The sequence below is a fragment of the Neofelis nebulosa genome, chromosome 4 (genome assembly GCF_028018385.1).
Source record: "Neofelis nebulosa isolate mNeoNeb1 chromosome 4, mNeoNeb1.pri, whole genome shotgun sequence".
NCBI classification, from domain to species: Eukaryota; Metazoa; Chordata; class Mammalia; order Carnivora; family Felidae; genus Neofelis; species Neofelis nebulosa.
This window is the reverse complement of record NC_080785.1, coordinates 81,442,282-81,462,899: the sequence shown is the minus strand read 5'-3', so window position 1 is coordinate 81,462,899 and position 20,618 is coordinate 81,442,282. Positions and strand designations below refer to the sequence as shown.

Sequence of the window (20,618 nt, the reverse complement as noted above, 5' to 3'; positions counted from 1 at the left end):
ATCATAACCTGAGCCAAAGTCAGGCATTTAACCTACTGAGCCACCCAGGCGTCCCTTGACAGAACGTTTTTGTGGTCCACTTTTACATAGCCAAAAAAATGTTTACTATGAAGGTGCAATGTAACTTATCACTCTATTTAAGGTGAAATTTTCAAGGATGAAATTTGCCATGTTTGCTAAAATGTAATTAATCAAAGCCTGTGCTTTGTCCTCTTTTATCTATCTTCCTTCACCAGCAGCCAACACTGTTACCAGATTGAGATATTCTTTCCCCATGAATTCAGACTCCACCTCTATATCATTCTAAACATATGCGTCATCTTGTGGGCAGCTGCTACCAATCAATCAGGTTGTCTCCTGAAAATATCTACATATCTATCCATCTAAAAAAAAAAAAAATATATATATATATATATATATATATATATATATATATACATACACATACACACACACACACACACACACACACACACACAAGCAGGTTAATGTGTGTCTTTAAGCACCTAAGATAAATTTCTTTTAAATGCCAATATGTATACAAAATACATAGGATTTTTCTTGTGTTTTAGACATCCAAAAATAAGACACAAAATAAAATATATCTGTTTTTTTTTTAATTCAAAAAAATTTAATGGTTTATTTTTTAGAGACAGACAGAGTGTGTGCAGGGGAGGGGCAAAGAGAGAGGGAGACACAGAATCTGAGCTGTCAGCACACAGCCTGACGCGGGGCTCGAACTCACAAACAGTGAGATCATGACCTGAGCCGAAGTAGAACACTTAACCAACAGAGCCACCCAGGCACCCCTAAATTATATAGGTTTTAAATCCTGAAATTCATTTTACTTTATTGATTTAAATGACTACAACTGCCTTTTATGATCTGTGCAAATACTTGGCTATACCTCAAAACAATGACCCACTTAATTTTACTAACAAAGTTTGCCTCAGAAAAAAATGAATGTACCTTTTGATAAAGGTAAAACCATTGTTGGATTGCTTACCATTCCTCTTTTGTTCAATGCCTATTACCTAGTCAAGACAATGCCTATTACCTAGTCATTACTCAATCCATATTTAAGAAATCAGAGGAAGGATGGATGGATGGATGGATGGATGGATGGATGGAAGGAAGGAAGGAAGGAAGGAAGGAAGGTGAAAGGAAAGGAAAACAGAAAAAGAAGAGAATGCAAAGAAGGAAGAAGGGATAATTTAATCATGACTCAGAGGCAGAAAAATTTCATATCACCCAAAAGGAATTCAAGAAGAATTAACATATGAAAACAAATTTGTACAAAGAAGTTGACTTGCTGAATGTAAGTATATATGCTACAAAATTGCATTTTGTTAATTATCTTTTGTATACATGTAAATCTTTAGGCATGTTTTACCTTTACCCACTTCTTTATATAAAAATACCACTATCCAAAATTAAATACTTTTTTGTTTCTAAAAAGTGATTAGGTTCACAAGTATAGTGTTTACTTAATACAACACTAAACAAAAATGATGACAGAATAATAAATTATGTAATTACTAAGATAATTTAGTTGATTGATACTTACCAGGATATCTTTTCCAGCCCATTTGCATTCATCCCTTCTGGTAAAAGATACTGGCCATACAATCTAAGGGCAGAGAAAAAACATAATTTTACGCCAATTAAGTTCTCTAAGTGATCCAACATTATAGTCTGTTAGACTAAGGTGGGGCAACTTAAAGAAAGTTCCACAAAGCATTATGTGGTAGGAAGGTTTCAGCTTAAACTCTGCAGTAGCATCTATTTATTGGTATGAATGTAAATCATGCAATCTCTGCCTACCCATTAGACTTTGCTGTTTATGAAAGTTGAGCAACACAGAATTTATGTAGTCAGTAGATTTAAGCAGCGTGCAGAGAACAGAACTGTCAGGTTGGGAGAGGAAGATCATTTTGAGAAGATGTGAAAATCTAGCGAAGGGAGATAGAAATAAACATAAAAAAGTGTCTAACATTTTTCTAAAAGAATCTGTCTTTATTATAAAATAGTCATTTTGAATTTAAACATGAGGTGCTCTGGGTCCTTTTCCCTAATTCAAATTTCAGCATGACACTCTAGAATGAGCAGTTGATAGGGTTAAGAAAACCTCATTTTAGAAAGGAATTTTTTTTTTTTTTTTTGGTGGGGGGAAGCACAGTAAGTAGGTAAGAGTAGCATTATATACTTTCTGGAGATAAAGAAGGAAATGAATTTCCAAATAGATAGCTCTAAAAACTTTGCCACTGTGGGAAAAACTTAAACTAATTGAAAAACAATTGTTTTCATCCCTAATATTTCCCCTTCATTCTTTGACAACATTTATGCTAAATTCCAAAGGTTTCTATACAGTATAATTACAATGACAGTGGTAAGCAGGCCAAGATATTATTGGTGGTTTAGGGGATGGTGGATGTATTTTTCTTTATAATATTAATACAAATATCCTCATCTAAATTTTAATATAAAGTTGTTCAGTTCCTCAGGGCAATTCGAATGAGTCCTATCTGTATTGGGGCAGAACAATTGAATTTTTTTCTTTAATTCATCTTTCTCATCTGGTAACAGTTAATTGCAGGCAAAAAAATGTCATATGTAAAATAAAAAAAAAAAAAAATCCAGACATGGTGCAGTCACTCATTCATGTCTGTGTTAGTCTCAAAATGACTGATCATCGTTTTTGGGATCCTCAAGATAATTCAGTATAAATGGTCATAAACAAGCCTCAAGATAATTCAGTATAAATGGTTATAAACAAGCCTCAAGATAATTCAGTATAAACGGTCATAAACAAGCCCCTAGATAATTCAGCATAAATGGTCATAAACTTGTGCAAGGGCTATGATATTCAATCTAGGGAATCAAAAAACAAAATATAACACATTCATAAGCAAGAATTTAGGACATATTGAAATAACCTATGATGGCATAACAAATGCATTTCAGCTCTGTGTCACAATTATAAAAGCCCTAAAAATTTTTGGTTATACATTCATTTTTACCATCTGAAGCTTTTAATTTATGTATTCTTTTTCATGTGCTTTTCTTTTCATGTTTATCTGTATATGTAAATTAGAACTGCCATTTGATTTGTTCCACAAGGATCTTACAAAGTAATCTCATAATAAAAAAAAAAAAAAAATCTAAGCACAATAAATGCACGTCCTTAAAATTCACATTACCCTGACTTCTGAATTACTAGAGCGGGTGCTGGGTAGTCTGTTCCATACATTCCACAGCTCTGTCTTCACTGTGGCTATGGAAAGCCCAAGCGATCTATTCTTATTTAAAGTTTATACCGGTAGATAAAATATAAATTTCATTTAAAACACGACAATAATATAGAGTATAGGGGTAAGATTTACTGACTCTCACATTAAGCTTGCCAGTTACATTTCACAAAACTCACAGATTATTAAAACCTGATTTTTAACTGAAAAAGGCAAGTCATTTTCTCATACTTTCCTAGCTCTTGAATGCTGGTGGTGAGATAGCATGGGTCTCATTTTGTCATTTTTCTCTTATGTCAAATGTTGATAAAAAATAATGTTGATAACATTTATGCTCAATTCTCTCATACTTAGAGGAGTGTGTACTCTCAACTTTCTAGAGTTCCCAGAGTTAAATAAATAAGTATAGCTTAAAAATCTGGCATGAATAAAATAAATTTTGGTATATAATATGCTATTCTGGAAAGCAATTTATGGGCATAACTCTAAGTCAGTGAAATAAATATATATATTTACTTTATACGAAAAATATAAATGTATTTAATTGTCATTTCCAACAGTATCCTCTTCCATAAAGAATAATTCCTGACTATTTGGTTATATTTGTTTACCTGTAGATATTTTTGTCTTCTTTGCTCAAAAAGTCTCAATTAACAATGCCTAAATTTCTTATGCTCAAATTCAAAGTGTTTCATGATGTGTATTACACTTTCCTTTCTTCATGCTTCTATAGTTCTATTCATGACAGCGCCTCTCACTCATAATTTTATAAATAAGCATTTGTGCCTTAAAGAAACAGCATGCTTTTATGAAGGTCTAGAATCTTTTCATGGTTCTTCCAAATCTGAGAATGTGTTATCTCTAATAAGGATTGGCCTAATATATACCTTTATGCTCATAATCTTATATTTAATATTATGTTGTAAGTCCCTCAAGAATTATTTATGATATCCTATAGGGATCCTTATAAAGTTTATTACAAGAGTAGATGCTTCAGAAAATGCTAAATAACATCATACAGAGATTATAAAGAACATTGATAGACAAATGCATGTGAATTCTTAAGTAAACTAGATTTACTCCTATGGACAGTGTGGTATAATTAAATAATATGTTTGGAATGAATATTTTAGACTTAGAAATATGTCTTCCATTAGAATAATGATTTTAAATGCAAGAGCAGGAGCTATAACAACACTATGAAACTGGGCAAGTCACCTAACTTGAATTAGTTCATTACTTCAGTATCTATTTATTGTAAGTCTAGTTGGTAGAAGATACTGTGATTATATCAAGGGCATACAAATGGCTCTGGGATTTTCCTCATCTATAAAACAGCAGGTTGTCTCATACAATAATTAAGCCTTTTCAATTTTAGAACAAACTGAGTATATAAACTAAGAATTTTTATTATTTCATTATTCAGAGAAAAATGCCAAATACATTAAATACATATTCTGAGGTGTGATGTTACTCATATATTGTCTATGGATAAAAAATATATGTATATATATTTATGTTATATATATATATATATGAGTTTTACAAAATGATAAAACTATTATGAACACTGAAAACTTGAACTTATATAATTTCCCACTATTAAAATACCAAATTTTTCTTAAACTTAGATTTTTCACTCATTATATAAAAAGGATGACTTATTTTCACTAAACAAAACAAAGCTGCTTATTTTATGACCTTTAGAAAAGACTCCAAGGTAAATATTTTTGTCATTTCAGAAAAACAAATGGATAACTAGTTTTCTTAGACAACAGATAACCTTAGGAATACTGAGGAATACTCATCTGAGAAGTCTTAGAAATCAAATAGATTGAAAAAATGAGAAAAAGAAATATCAAAGGTGATATTTAAATGCCGTATATTAATCTCTAAGTATATCGCTGCTGTTTTGTATCATATACATAATGAATCAAATCTTTATGTACAGTCAGAATTTCAGAGTTTGGGTAGTAGGAAAGTAAAAGTCTTAGGTCCAGTGGTATACTCTATTAGAGATATGAATTAGCTTTGAATTTAATCTTCATTTGATCTTCAAAGCAATATTCTCCAACCAGGACAAAAGCTTTTAATAGAATTCATTACTTTTCAAAACTTATTGTCCAATATGTTAAAGTTTATCAGAAGTTTAGGAAACACCACTCTCTAAAGTCCTATAAGAAGGAAAATTAACATACATGAAAACTGATGTATATGTACTCTAAAAAAATATGTTATACTAGTACTCCTACAAAAGCTGTTACATAAAAGATTTTTGTTCCTCTGAGAATTATGACTGGAAATACTGACTATGAAAAAATAATTGACTTTGAGTGCAGCATATGGACTCAGTAGCATAATTTGCACTAATTTTTCAATCCATGTTTATTTTCCAAACTGTATAGCTTATTAATTAAAGAAGCCAAAAACATGGTAAAGAGTAAGGATAAAACTGATAGACTGCAAGTGTCTAAATGACCACATTTGTAAAGATCTGACACTGAAAACTGATCTTGCCAAAAAGTTTGCAAACTTTTTGTTTGAAAGGCCAGATAGTAAATATCTTAGGCTCTGTGAGCCAGATGATCTCTATCACAACTATTCAATTCTGCCATTGTTGAATGAAAGCAAACATAGACAATATGTAAATGTATGAGTGTCTGTGTTCCAATAACCATTATTTACAAAAACAGGTGACACACCAGATTAGGCATGTGTAAAATGATTGATGAACTCTGCATTTGCTGACAATATAGCGATATATACATACACATACATATACACACACACGGTAAACGACATCAATTATGATATATAAATATAATGGTTCAGATGTTTAGTTTTACACAGGAAAAATGATACAACTATGGAAGGATAAGCTTAAGTCAGTATTTCTTAAAATGATCATTTAACATACTATGGTTTTGTCCTTGATGATTTTTATGGTTTACTGCATCCATTGATTTGTGATAATCAAATCAATGCATTATTTTTATTTGCATCTGAAAAAATAAAATTATTAATTTAAACAGTTTTTTTTCAGTTGTAACACTATCAAATAGCTAGAGAATTCACTGTTAAATAGCTTGAGATGTTTTAAAGAAACTACAGTGTATACATTAGAATAAAGATACCTTTTGAAAATCCTTGATATTAACCAGGTTGAATGAAAATATGTGATCCTTCGCTCCAACATACAGCCTACTCCGTTCCTCATCCAAAAGGAAGGTATGATAACTGGAGCTGTTGGCCAAGCCATTGAAAGTGATCACATTGTTGGATTCCAACATTTCTGCAAGGTAACAAAGCAAGACATTGGGTGTTAATGTGAGGTCCTACATGAGCATGGACATGGCAATCTACGGCCTGCTGTAGCTACAAATCAGTGGTTGTTCTTAATGGTACTAAGAAATATACAGGAGCCATTTTTGTTTGTTTGTTTGTTTACATTTCATGGAAATGGAAGTCATATTCATTAGTTTGCTGGTTTCATACTCAATACCATATACTTCTTCAGAAGAAAGGAACAGAAATACCTCCTCTGCACAACTGATCCAATGAAATCTCTGCATGTAATGATAAAATGAAATGCTCAGTATTGTATATAAAATGTCTTTAATTTTACAAAGATTCTTTTAAATGGTTTCATTTGTTCCAAATCATTATCTAAAAGGAAAAGTGAAGCAGGCCAACAGAGCAGAGGCAGTATGAGGGAAACACTGTTGAACCTCCTAGGTTGTTTGAGGCTTCTTTTTACTAAGGAATTTTTACGCGTCTTTTTGACCATTAAATCATTAACTCCACCATCTAAATCTTTTGTAATATTTTGTCACTGACACATATACAGAAGCCAAGTTACGTTTTCATAAAAACGTAAGTTATATGAATTTTACTATCTGACTTCAATTTTTCAGTTTATTATCATTCTTCTATTTGCTTTTGCTAAGGGGCAAATCCTGACTTTTAGACCTATCCCTAAGTGAAGAAATATTTTCAAATAAAAACATTAATTGTAAGTCCACCTTTGCATTACAAAGGCAATTGTTGATAATCAACAAAGAGGTTTTTTTTTTTTGTTTTTTTAACATATCAGCCTCAGTCAAAATTATGTACATATACCACCACAACCCCCTCCCATGGGATGGAAACGTTGAAGATTCTCCAAAATTGTGTACTGAATCGATGATTCAGATTTGTCCAGGGCACACATAGTTGAACCCTTTCATCAACACCCACAAAATGCAGAATGTGTTTTCCAAGGAGAGAAAGCAGCAATATAGACCCTTCCTCTATCCCAGTCCTATCCCCCATACATTAGCTTTACAGTAAGTTTCCTTGCTGTATCTATTTCTTCTACCGCCTTCTCCATATAACCAAAAATATTATTTCAGTGGGGGATAAAGTTCAAACTGCTTAATTTAGCATTAAAGACCATCTGAGTTTACACCCCAACCCAGTACTCCTCCCTCATGTCCCCTATCCTGCAGGAAAATGTATCTGCAGTTGTCCACTTTTTAGCCTTTGCTGCCGTTGTTCTTGACATCTACTACTACATACCACCTTGACAAGGGTATCCATTCTTTTTTTTTAATGTTTATCTATTTTTGATAGAGCACAAGCAGGGGAGGGGCAGAGAGAGAGGGAGACACAGCGAAGCAGACACCACTCTCTGAGCCGTCAGCACAGAGGCCAACATGGGGCTTGAACCCACAATCTGTGAGATCATGACTTGAGCCGAAAGCAGACACTTAACCAACTGAGTCACCCAGGCACCACAAAGAGTATCCATCTGTAAGAGCTAGTTCAAGTGCAAGCCCCAAGAAATTCTTATAATTTCTTTGTAAATTACTCCTATAACTTGTATCACACTGTCAATCATTCATGTAAATGACTTATCTACCAGAATTAACATCCCCTCAAGTCAGGAAATCTATAATTAATAGCTCACTACCCACAACTCACATGGTTTCTTTTCCACATTACCAGGTCATTAAATATTAAATCGAATGTGTATTTTTTCTATGGATTTATCTATCCATCCATCTACTACACAAAATTATAAGAATTGTTAAAATTATTAAAATGTGATTTTCTAATTAATTCATAAAAAACAGTATAATACTGGGCTAGCCTTTTCCCACCCTCCACACCCATTTAAAAAAAAATGAAGAAAGGAAAGAAAAGGCAGGAAGGGAGGAAGGAAGGAAGGAGGGAGGGAAGGAAGGAATCAATTTGAGAATTTCATTCACATGAGTGACGTCTGAAATAAATGAGAGCTATTAGTTTCCAGAGAGAAAAAACCATAATTCACTACATGGTATCTGAATTTAAATGTCATCCTGTCACCACTTTCCGAATTATTGCAAATACTCAATGCTACAGAGAATGAATATAAGACTGAAATTTCCGGCATCCTGAGCTGTGTGAGGACGGCTACTGTAAAAGGCAAGGGTACATTACTGGACATGTTCAATGACTGACTTAATGGTTGTTCAAAGAGATAATAATTACCAAATAGAGAACGTGCCCTTCAGTATTCCTTCCAATTATAAAATCTATAATAACCCCCCCCCCCCCAACACAAGAGAAACAAAACTACAGGGAGCTAGACAAACTGAAAAGTCAGGTAAGTCTAAGCCAAGACAATTACATAAATATTAACCAATAGGAGGGTCCTTCAAGAGACACAAAGGTGAATTTTAATTGGAAACACACAGAACTACATAAGGGAGGTCTAAGCATCGAGTGGAAAAAGTTATGGGAAGACAACTACTATACCTAGAGAACGCAGAGTCATCCAGTTACAGGTAAGAACACAAGTATCATCATAGTACTTACTAGCTGTGCAAACTAGGATGAATTCCTTATGCTACCTGGACCTCAGATTTTGGAAGATGGGGTTAATAATATATCTTCTAAGAGCTATTGTGAAGGTGAAATTAGGTAATTCATGTTAAATACTTAGAACAATAATTTGCATAGTAAAGCACACAATCACCTATGTGTATAAGTAGAGGTGAAATAGTAGTATGTTCAATCTTTTTGACCAGAAGTAGGAAATTAAGGTCCAGATGTAGCAGACTGAAAAAAAAAATTTTTTTCTACCTATCTTACCATATATGCTAACTCATTAGCATTATCATTTCGTAAAGGGATAAAGAAAACCAATATACTTTCGATTTACATTAGTATGAAATATAAAGGTCCTTTTAAAAACAGTGAAATATTTTTTTGGTTTGCCAATTTCTATAACTTAAATTTTAAATAATAAATGTAGTGCCTATCTATATTATAATTCCAAACAATGAAAACATGCACCCAATTAAAAAAATACATTACAGGTTGAATTTTGTAAATTCGTTCAGGGAGAATCATTGGTTACTCAGTACAGACAACTTAGAGAAAAGTCTTTAGTGGTTTATGTATGACATCACTACGGAAACAAACTACGCTTTAAAAATATGTTAGTGCTAGATCATTTCATTAAACAAAGAGACAATATTTTCCTGGAGTATGGGTTAGCAGCTGTGTTTTCCATCACTTTCAAATATACTTGATTTTGCCTAATCATTCCTTTTTGCTCCAATTTCTTTAGATGTTCCTCTCTATCAAGGACTTTTTATATTTCATTACAACCAAGAAAAGAGTCTTTTTGAGACTCTCATGACACTGAGTCACAGCAAATTCTAGATTGCTTAGATTATCTCAACACTTTCCAGGGAAAAAAATACCTAGGTTAAAATCAGAGACGTTTTCTCTAAATCTAGATAGATCTCATATTCTTTAATATTCTGTTTTCCTTTTTAAATTTGTTATTTTTTTCCTATATGTAGATACATTCAGCTATACCTGATATTAAATAACTTCAACTTTGACTCTACTCCTTCAGAATTTTAGGACTTTCTTTTCAGCTTCTATTTTATAATTCTTAGTGTGACATAAATTAGAATTGGAACTAAAATAAGTATTCAGAAATGTGAAATGTTTAATATTCCACTACCTTTTCATATCTTGCCTATGTTCACATCCAGGAAAATAGCAACAAACATTAGAGAACAATCTAAATTTCTACAGAATCAATTTGACTATAATGAATCTGGTAGACCAAAGCATGTAAAGACACTAATTCTTTCTGGTGTAATTCAGCTTTTTCCTGGTTGAGACATTGCTTCAACCTCTACACGTTGTGGCAACCATAAAGAGAAGTCAATGTACAATTGTAATCAAAAGTGCCATTTCAAACAAGCACTCTTTAATGAACTTTTTATTCTGAAATACAAAAGGTGATTAAATAAGCATTCTATTTATTTCAGCTTCCAAAAATGATTTAGCGCCTACAATTTGTTTAATGACAAAATGGAAGCTATACCAATCAAAGAGTAAATAGTTTTTGCTCAATAGTGCTATTATCACCATTATAAGATAATGGAGACAGTAAGCATTAAGTGTATATAGATGTTCTGGATGGGAATCATTTCATATGATTTCAAGCAGCAGAGTGTTCAATTACAAATAGATTACATTCTCTTGTGATATAATTCCAAAAAACAGTCTTATGAAATTCAGGACACATATATATAAAGTCCATATATCTATTTTTAATGTAATAACATGAGCAAAAGAAGAAATGAAACTATAATTGATGTATTTTAATTAGAGGATCCCAGCAACTAATTATGGGAGAAGAACCATGATCTTTTCTAATGCATCTTTATTTCTTTGAAAGTTTATTTATTTTTGAGAGAGAGCACACAAGTGACTGGGGAGGGGCAAAGAGAAGGAGGCAGGTAATCCTAGGCAGGCTTGGGGCTGTCAGTGCAGAGCCCAACACAGGGCTCCATCTCACAAACTGTGAGATCATGACCTGAAATCAAGAGTCAGTCAGTCAACTTACTGAGCCACACACAGGGGCCCTCATGTCAATTCTAATTTTCATTCTACTTATTTATTTATAAATTTTGAGATCTGCCTTTTTTCCTGTTTTCATCATAATCTATGTAGCTTTATTTGAATAAAGAAAAAAAGACACTGTTAGTAATTATTATCAGTAGATTAAGATACTGAAAAATTATTTTACAAGCTGATGTTCTCCTCATGTTTATTTTAATGTATGAAACGAAAAAAAAATGATGGGAAAATTTATATCAAAATCATACATGACTACTGACCTCTACATAATAAAGCTGGATAGTTCCTGTGGTGTTCTGATTATCGTTAGGACAAAAATAGATTTCTACAGATTATTGTATTGCAATAACCAGGTCAGATTCTCAAAAGGCAATGAAATGAATACAAATTTCTAGAATGTCAGACCGCCCAGAACTAGACATTTTTATAATAGGATGAAGAACTGTTTGACCTTCAAAATCAAACAATGGCCACTCTGTTCTTTATATTTCTGACTTCCATTATTGTTTCTCATTCTCTTGCTCTTCCTTCCTCTTTTTCTCTCTTCTTTCCTTACCCCTTCCTCTAAGTTTTATAGCATGAAAGGTAATAGGATGCCATCAGTTACTGGATTCAAATTAATTGCCTGTAATCATTCATGGCTTTAGCCTCATGTCCTTTTTCTATGACTTGAACTTTGTCCTTTCACAGAACAAAGATCCCATTTAAAGTAGTCAAAGGCTGGATCTATAGGAAGCCAAATATTTTGACTAAATGATGACTGTATCCAGATATTTGTAAATACTGGAAGGTTCACGGAGGTCCAAAGTTTTAGATGCTGTATTTCAGTGCTTCCTAGATTATTTTTTAAATTTCAAAAACTAAATTATTTCTAAAGCAAAATAGGAGCTAAAATAAAAGTTGGCAACTTTTTGTTGCATTATAAAAATAACAGAAACAAGTACTATTGACAGTCATATGATTTCATACAAAAAAAGAGGCATTTTATTTAATAAAAAGAGCAAGAAGCAGCACACAAAAAGGATAATCCTTGGATACGGATAAATTTATATTGTAGAAAAATTCACCTTATTTTTACTACTTTATTTCACCAAGGACTTATTTTTAAAGACTATTACACAGAAGGGAAGTACCTTTCCACAGACATGTTTGGCAACTGCTTCTCTAAGATAAATTGTGTGAATGGTGAACTCTACTCACAGCATTTCTAGCCAGTGTATTTTGTCATTACATAGATACAGCTAATGTTAGTGGGTATCTACATGCTTTTATTTATTTGGTGATGCTGAGTATATGCTCTCAGTTCACAAAGTTTGGTATGTATTGTTCAAATATACTTAGAAAAATCTATCTTCTAATTTCATTACTAGTAAATACTTGAAATGTGCATCCAATTTTTACATCCTGGTCCGATGGTAACTTTTACATTAACTACTTTCTCCAGTCTATGCCAGATGCCACAACACTCTGTAAAACACAATCCCCCCACCTCTGCCTAGAACATTTCTCCAAGTTCTTCCAACTTATTTATTTATATTTGCCAAGGGTCTGATCTCTAATGTCTCCTAACACATTGAATTTATGGCAGGACTCTCCCTTCTCTTCTCAGGTGCTTCTTATTTGTAGTTGACTTGGATAGACTCCCTAATCAAAGTACAAGGTGCCCACATTTGAGTTTTAGACAAGCAAAGGTCCGTTACCAGCACAAACCCAATTTCTAAGCTTCTAGATGCCACACAATGAACTATATTGTCAGTGAGAGACAATGTATTTTTCCTCAAATATCCTTGTAAAACTCAAGAGCAGGCCTATCTGTGATATTAATCTGTTTTTCACTTTTTACAATGTGAAACATATGTATGGAGAGTTACTTCCTACAGACTAATCTAATTCAACAAGCACATGCCCAGTCTTTATTGTGTATAATACACAGGCATTGGCTAAGAAGTATGTGGACTATAAAGAGTAATAAAATCTTGATGGAAAGACAAATGCCCTCAAAGAAGCAAAAACTAAATGAACAGCATGAAGAATAATAAGAGCTAAGAAAGTTAACAGGAGGGAGAAATTAATGCCTCATGGAAAAGTGGATACTCATTGGAGAAAGAGCTTGGCGATTAATCCTGGCCTTAAAAAAATGTGTAACGTATGACTTTGACCAGCAGGATGAGGTGTGGCAGAGCATTCCATGCACAGGACATGATAATGATCAGAAGACAGAAATAAGGTAAAATATAAGGTACAGTTTTAATTGCCTACTATTGCCAAAAACTGCTAAATGACTTATAGGTATATTCATTAAAAGTTTCATAACAAGTTTATGAGGTGACAGTTCTCAGTCTCATTTTTTCTCAGACAGATATTGGAAATATCCTAGGTCACAGATACTATGTGGTAGAAAGTCAAGATATCCACTCCCATCTGACACTTGGGGCCGGTTCTTTTGGTCTTACCCTATTCTATCTCTAAGAAGGTAGAATCTTTGAGAATGCTAAGAACAGATTATTGAGAAAAAAAATGTAAGTTTGGTTATTTCTTACTATTACATAACTCATCTTAGTTGGTAGTCTCTTAAATCTTTATCTTATTTTCTCTGTACTTGATCTTTTTTTACACAGTAATAACTCCATGGGCAATCTTTTCTACAGGTATTTCTCGGTCACTAGCAGGATTTTGACGTCTTAAATGTCTATCTTCCAAGACAGATTTCCCTCTGAAGACCAAACAAGGGCTTACCAAATACTTCTATGTAGATATTGTACAAACATGTCAGAGTTTGCAGGACTTGAACAGAACTCACTCCCTTTTCTTCATTCCATTACTGACATCATCACCTTTCTGTATGTTTAAAACTAGATGCAGGTATCACTCAATCATGTAACCCAGAGCCTCTTCATCATCCATCGGTCCAATCCATCACTCCACTTTGTTAAACGCTACAATAATTTCTTGTGTATTTTCCTTTGCTTACATCCTCATTGTCAGTGTCATAATTCATTTCCTCATAATTTCTTCCTTTGATTATTATAATTATATTCTAACAGAACTTCCTCCGTAGGTTTACACTAACAAACCATGCTAGTGCTACCTCCAGAATAATTTTCTACAAAACAAGCTGAGAAAAGGGCACTTTTACTCTATCACTTTCCTTTGAATCTCACATGGAAAAAAGAAAAGAATAAGAAAACAGAGAAGAATATTGGTCTTAAATGAAGACAGGAAGTAACCCCAAAGAAACATCAAACCACAAATTAGTAAGAAAACATGTCCAATATAGCAAAAGCATGAAATGTTTCAAGACGGAATGCTGAAATCTGGCATTTACCTTCATATACTCCAGGTAGGATCGAATTAGTAATCAAAAGGTTAATAAATCATAAAAGTTGTATCCTCAAATGCTTAATTACAGAAACAAACTCTAGGAATCCATATGGCTATTATAGGAAAATGTCCATAAAAAGTGAAATTACACCTAAAGTACAAAGGTGGCATTACCACCACCACCACCACCACCACCACCACCACCACCACCATCATCATCACAAGTAACACTTGAATGCAAGGTACTGTTCTAACCACATACATACAGCGGATTACTATATATAAAGTGATCACAGTGCTATATGAGTCTAATTATCTGTAGAAGAAATGGCTAACCATCTATTTAATTAATTATTGAATTTGAGATCTAAAAAAACCTTTAGACTATAAAGTCTGAGTACTTTCATTTACAAAAAAGCATAAATGACTTTACAATGAATAGTTGCAGAGGCCAGGTTTATATTAAATTCTCCCGGCTATAGGGCACCTGGGTGGCTCAGTCGGTTAAGCGTCTGACTTCGGCTCAGGTCACGATCTCACACTCTGTGAGTTCGAGCCCCGTGTCGGGCTCTGGGCTGATGGCTCAGAGCCTGGAGCCTGCTTCGGATTCTGTGTCTCCCTCTCTCTCTGCCCCTCCCCCATTCATGCTCTGTCTCTGTCTCAAAAATAAATAAAAACGTTAAAAAAAATTAAAAAAAAAATTCTCCTGGCTCTTAGTTTAATGTTCTTTCTAAATAAATCTCTAGAAAACTCTCAAGACTTTAATTTTCTCCTAATTTTTTTCTGCCTGATCTTTGATAAGTTTTTGTACAAGTATCTGCTCAAAAAATAAAAGCTGCTAATGATTTATGAGGAAAAAAACCCTAATATAAGATACTAATGTTTACTTCTTCTTGGAAAAAAATGAATTTAAATATCATTATTACATAAAGCAACTAAATGTTTTAATGTGACTAAAAGTGATTAATACAACCCTGTATTACAATTGATCACTTATTTCTGTGCAAGATGATTAGTCAGTAAAAGTCTCCAATTAAAGTATAGATCTTTCTTTTATAATAATTCACACTGGTTTAATTTAGTGCATTGAGTGATAGGCTAGTAATCCAGAGATCGAAACTCTGTTTTTGATTCTGTCTTTATGTCTTAATTATTTATGAGGCTCCTCTACAGGCAGGTTTCTATTACCAGTAAATGTTCATTAAATGCCTATGAGTAGCAAGAATTGTATTATCATTAACAAAGTTAAAGAAAACAAAAAAGAAGCCTATCTAAAGAATACACCTGAAAGTCTGATTTATCAGACAGTTCTGGTCAATCATTTACACATACCATAGCATATATTTCAGTGTGTTCTTGAAATAGCTGTCATATTCCAAATGGCTATAAGAAAGCAAATGTTTTCTAATATTTATACACTATATACTTTAATTTTCCAGTAACAAAACTGTGGACAATATTCACATATGGAGAATTAAATAGCTATAAACCACTTATTACATGTTATCTTTTATATATACCCACTGTAAGAATTTTTTAAAAACTGCTTAAGAATTTCTATGAATTTTTCTAATGTTGAGAAAATGAGCTTTTACTTAAGAAAGAAAATGAGTATTTCATCCGTATTTTTCCATCATTTCCACTCCATGATATGCTTATGGGAGGAAAGAAACCTTCCTTATTCACTGACAAGAACTAATACATTGAAGTGTGACCATTCCAGAGAACATATTTACTTTAGTGTTCATGAGTGTCCCTTTTTGACTGAGGTAAGAATCTATTTCTTAGAGTTGGAAGAGAGAGAAGGTCACAAGAAAGTCCAGGAGATCATATGGCCACTCTCAAGGATCAATCCAGTAACCGAATCAGAGGAGCATGTCTGTGTGGCTGGGGATAGGAATTACCTAAAACTTAGATTCTGTGGACAAAAGATATTTACTACATGTTTATCAAATGAATGAGTAGATGAATTTCTGATTAGGTGGATAAAATGAACGTGTTTATGAGTGTACAACAGGGTATGTGGGTTAGATTACCCATATCTTATCCTGCTCCCCTTATTCCTCTAGTCTTTTCATTCTCCAAATTGCATGGTGTCTGGGTGTCACAAACAAACGCAATTTGAGTTTGTCAGTTAAAGTAGAAGTTGGTTCACCTGAGAGCTTATTTTATTGTCTTTTGAGGGGGATATAGGGAATAGGGAGAGCATTCATATGGCATACCTAGGCATGTCCCACTGCTTTAACCAGAATAGATACATTTTGATTATGAAGGCTTCTGGCTTGCCCATAAAAGGATTCTGTTTGAATCATATTTCCTGCAGAGGGGTGGAAGAGAGATGGAAGAGGAGGGTGTTTGTTGAAAACCAATGAACTCAAAAGATCTCTAGATGAAACCATACAATATGTTCTGAGTCTATTCTGATCTTAGTGACAATAATAATCCTATTAATGATGACACATTATGTTTCCCCTAATAATGTGTTCAATTTTGGAGTGGGCACATTTCAGAAATTATTAATCAAAAGAAGTCAGATGCTTTAATGAAGTAGGTTTATAAGATTTCACTGACATTCTATAATTTTTCCATATACACAAATAAAAGGGGGGATTGACTATTACATAGATAATTTGGGCAAATTAAGTTTTCCTGTATTCTACACTGCCCAAATATTTTCTTTTTTTTTACAAAAATTATCTCACGGTATTAGTTCTAAAATTTACTTTGTACAGAAAGAAATAATTTAAAAAAATTTATCTTATATAGAAAATGAGACAAGTTAAAATTGTTCAATTTTATTTTCTAAACACATTCTGCTATAAGTGTATTCTAAGACTGCGTCATGTTTTGGAATATTTGGAGATTAAAATTAAAGATAATGTGAGCCAGGATTGATTTAAGAGCCCTGAGGACAATTCAGTGATTCCCTAGAATGAAACTAAGAATCCAGCATGTTTATTGAAAATCCTTGCTTTCCCAGGGCTCATTAAAATCAAGCTGCATCTCTGGGCTGAACAGGAGGACAACAGACAACAGACATTCAACATTCAACATTCAACATTCTCTGGACCAATGCAGGGCACACAGACATTTATCCCCCCTAGAACAAAAGTCTAACTCAGAACCCGATTTATCTCTTTTAGAATGGGCAAAAAAAACAGCATCAGTCAATTTCTTATTAAACTTGCTTCTACACTTCATCAAAAACATTACCATTTCCCTTTCATAAAACAACAAAAACCAAACCAAAACACTAATAAAAATTTTAAAATAAATGATAAATAATAAACGTTGTTTAAAGTGACATATGATCTCCTTTTAATCCCTGCCTTAACACACATTCAAAATGAGACTTCTCCATTAGTTTGAATACAGAGAATGGGAAAATTTGCCTCAAGACACAGGGAGAGAAAGTGTTATTAGTGCTATTAAGTTCTAATGAAACCCTCACAGCAGTTCTATGTGAGCATGAAAGAGTCATAGGACATTATCTAAGGTCCCCAATTTCTGAATTCTTACCTTTTCCTGTTACTTGTTTCTTTTGCATGTAAATAGTTAAAAGATTATCTCTGCCAATCATTTCTTTATAATATTACTGTTACTACTAAGTTTTGGATTAAATAATTGACAATTATTTTCTATCTTTAAAATTAGAATATTTCTTCAAATACAGGTATTTTTTTTTTAATTTCTCTTCAAATCAATAAATTGTTAGAAAAATAGGAACCTATGTACTCCCACCTCAGAAAACTTGCTTTAGAAGGTCTTATATTTTGCTGTGTTCCAAAGTGGCAAAACATTTTTCATAACATTTCCAAGATTTTAAATATTTCTTTTAATTTTTTATTTCCTTGTAAGGCAATTATCTAAAACAGGCATTTGTTTCTTGTTAGGCTAAATGCCACTCCTGGTAAGACTCAAAAAGTGGTAAAAACCAGAATTACAAAATCAAGGAAAAACTTTCTAGTTTTCTCAATTATAACTGTTGTTTTATCATTTCTAAGTACTCAAAGGGAAGAAATTCTACTTTAAAAACTCAAGAAAGTAGTTTAAAAGTTCATAGCTGAGTTTGTTTGATGAACTTAATGACTTCCACCTCATTTAGGAAATCAGAATCTAAAAAATGTTACACTCAACTCTCTTGATAGGCTCTGGAGTTTATCAGCCCTGCTTTGCCACTTCATTAGCTGTCAAGAACCAGTAAGTGATATTGCTATGAAAGTCTTGATTCAGGTAGTTGAGAATGCTCTTATTGCAAAAGTACCAATTATCAACAGAAGCGAAATCAAAAGACGGTCTATCAGGAAAGACACATCATCCACATACATACAGTTGGTTATCATCTTTGTAGACATCAAAGAAAAGGAGAGCTTTTGAACTATCAGTAGTTGATTTGTAACATTCAGAAAAAATACACACATTGATTTAATATACACTGCAGCAGAGTTATCACTGACCTTGGAACTCTTACCTTATAATCATGTGAGGGCAACAAAATAGGGATACAAATGCATATTTTCTTACCGAAGGATAAATGCATAAAAGATAAAAATACGCACTTTTTAATTTCTATGCTTAAATGGATGCTTATACTTGGTCTTACACTATTTTTGTGGCCAATCTTTTACTAAATATATTTCTGTTTTGTTAAGTAAGCAATTCCACAATGAGCTTTCCCTTTAATGCACATATACTATTTGGGGTTCAAAATACTACCTTAGTGAAATTTAATTTTAATTATAGAGAATTTTATTTCCTCCCTACCTTCTACAGTTGCTAAACTGGAAAAGCATACACAATCTTGAATATTCCAAACAAAAGTTAGAACATATTTTCTGTGACATTTACATGTCATTAGTTATACATCAAGAACTACTGAAGTTATCTCTTTGCCCAATGAAAGCAAACATACATATTAATGAATGAAGGATCCTATACTGGTGTGTTCCATAAAATACTAATTTCCTCTGATGCTCCATGGAATAAAGTATTCCATGAGAAGCTGGAATGTGGGAGAATACTGCATATATTATACTTCAAATTAAGACCTTAAAAGACTTTTGGAGGTCTAGCTGTGGGTACATTTACATAAGGAAACTACTAAACCTGATGTTTCCCAACCTTGTATGATATATTTTTTTTTAATGTAAAAGCACTCCTACTTTCAAGAAATAGTCAGGGAGATACTACCATATTAATAGAAGACTGATTACTAAAAATGCTACTTATTGATAAATACTAGGATATTAAACGGAGAAAATAGTTTGGTTGGAATAATTTTTAAATGATAGACATTTTCCAGGCTAATTGTTCTGAAAAGTGAATGCAGACCAATTCCTTTCTTTGTGCTGTCATCTTGCCTTCAATTCCTGTATATTTTTGGAGGGTAACAGTATTGTAATAATGACATCCCATGTTTTTGGTAGATTCCTTCATCTGATTTTAACTTATTTTTAATATAAGGTAAACAGAAACCAAAAAAGATTAGGAAATTGGTGTAACAAATATTTAATATCTAATTCAGCTAATGATTATTAGGCATTGTCTGAAAAAAAAATAGGACAGTTTCCTAGAATTGCAATCATATGTCTAGAAATGAAAAGTAAAACAAAAGTCACTTTATGTTTTGTATGAGTTTCAAAAGAGTGCTTGGTTTTTGTTTTTTTCTCTTTTTGGTTTTAAAATGTATCTGTATCTGTACAGTTTTGACCAAGACTTTCTTGTAAAATGGCATATAGTTTAACTATTGTATATATTGTAACATATATCAGATATATGCACATAGCTATATCATTACCCTGATATATATACAGGACTTAGGACTGACAGGTGTCCGTCTGTCCTGGTGAGAATAGGGGGGCCTTCCCAGAGCTGGCCCAGCGAAGGAGGGCACCCGGTCCTGTGTGTTGAGCCTGGCTGGGGCTTTATGGCAGTTGACAAGACTGTAGCACAGTCCTGTGTGCTGGCCATCAGCTTGTGCCCCTGTCACACGATGTTTTGCTAAGCAAGCAGAACCAGTCTTGACTAAGCATTCAGATGGGAGAGGACAACTTCTTAGCACACTTGCGGCCATTCCTCCCTCCTGCACCCTTGGCTGACATGGCTAATTAATCACTGCATTCAGAATGCTCCCGCCAGCCA

At 33.2% G+C, this 20,618-nt stretch overlaps 1 protein-coding gene across 4 annotated transcripts in view; it reads right to left on the bottom strand.

Moving 5' to 3' along the window:
- SEMA3A (semaphorin 3A) overlaps positions 1-20,618 on the bottom strand; it is a 467,035-nt gene that overhangs the window by 147,857 nt on the left and 298,560 nt on the right. For all 4 annotated transcript variants that reach the window (XM_058725246.1, XM_058725245.1, XM_058725248.1 and 1 more), the window contains 2 exons: positions 6,383-6,540; positions 1,568-1,630 (listed from right to left, as the gene is read on the bottom strand). In XM_058725246.1, coding sequence (XP_058581229.1) covers positions 1,568-1,630; positions 6,383-6,540 — 221 coding nt within the window. The remainder of the gene's footprint in view (positions 1-1,567; positions 1,631-6,382; positions 6,541-20,618) is intronic.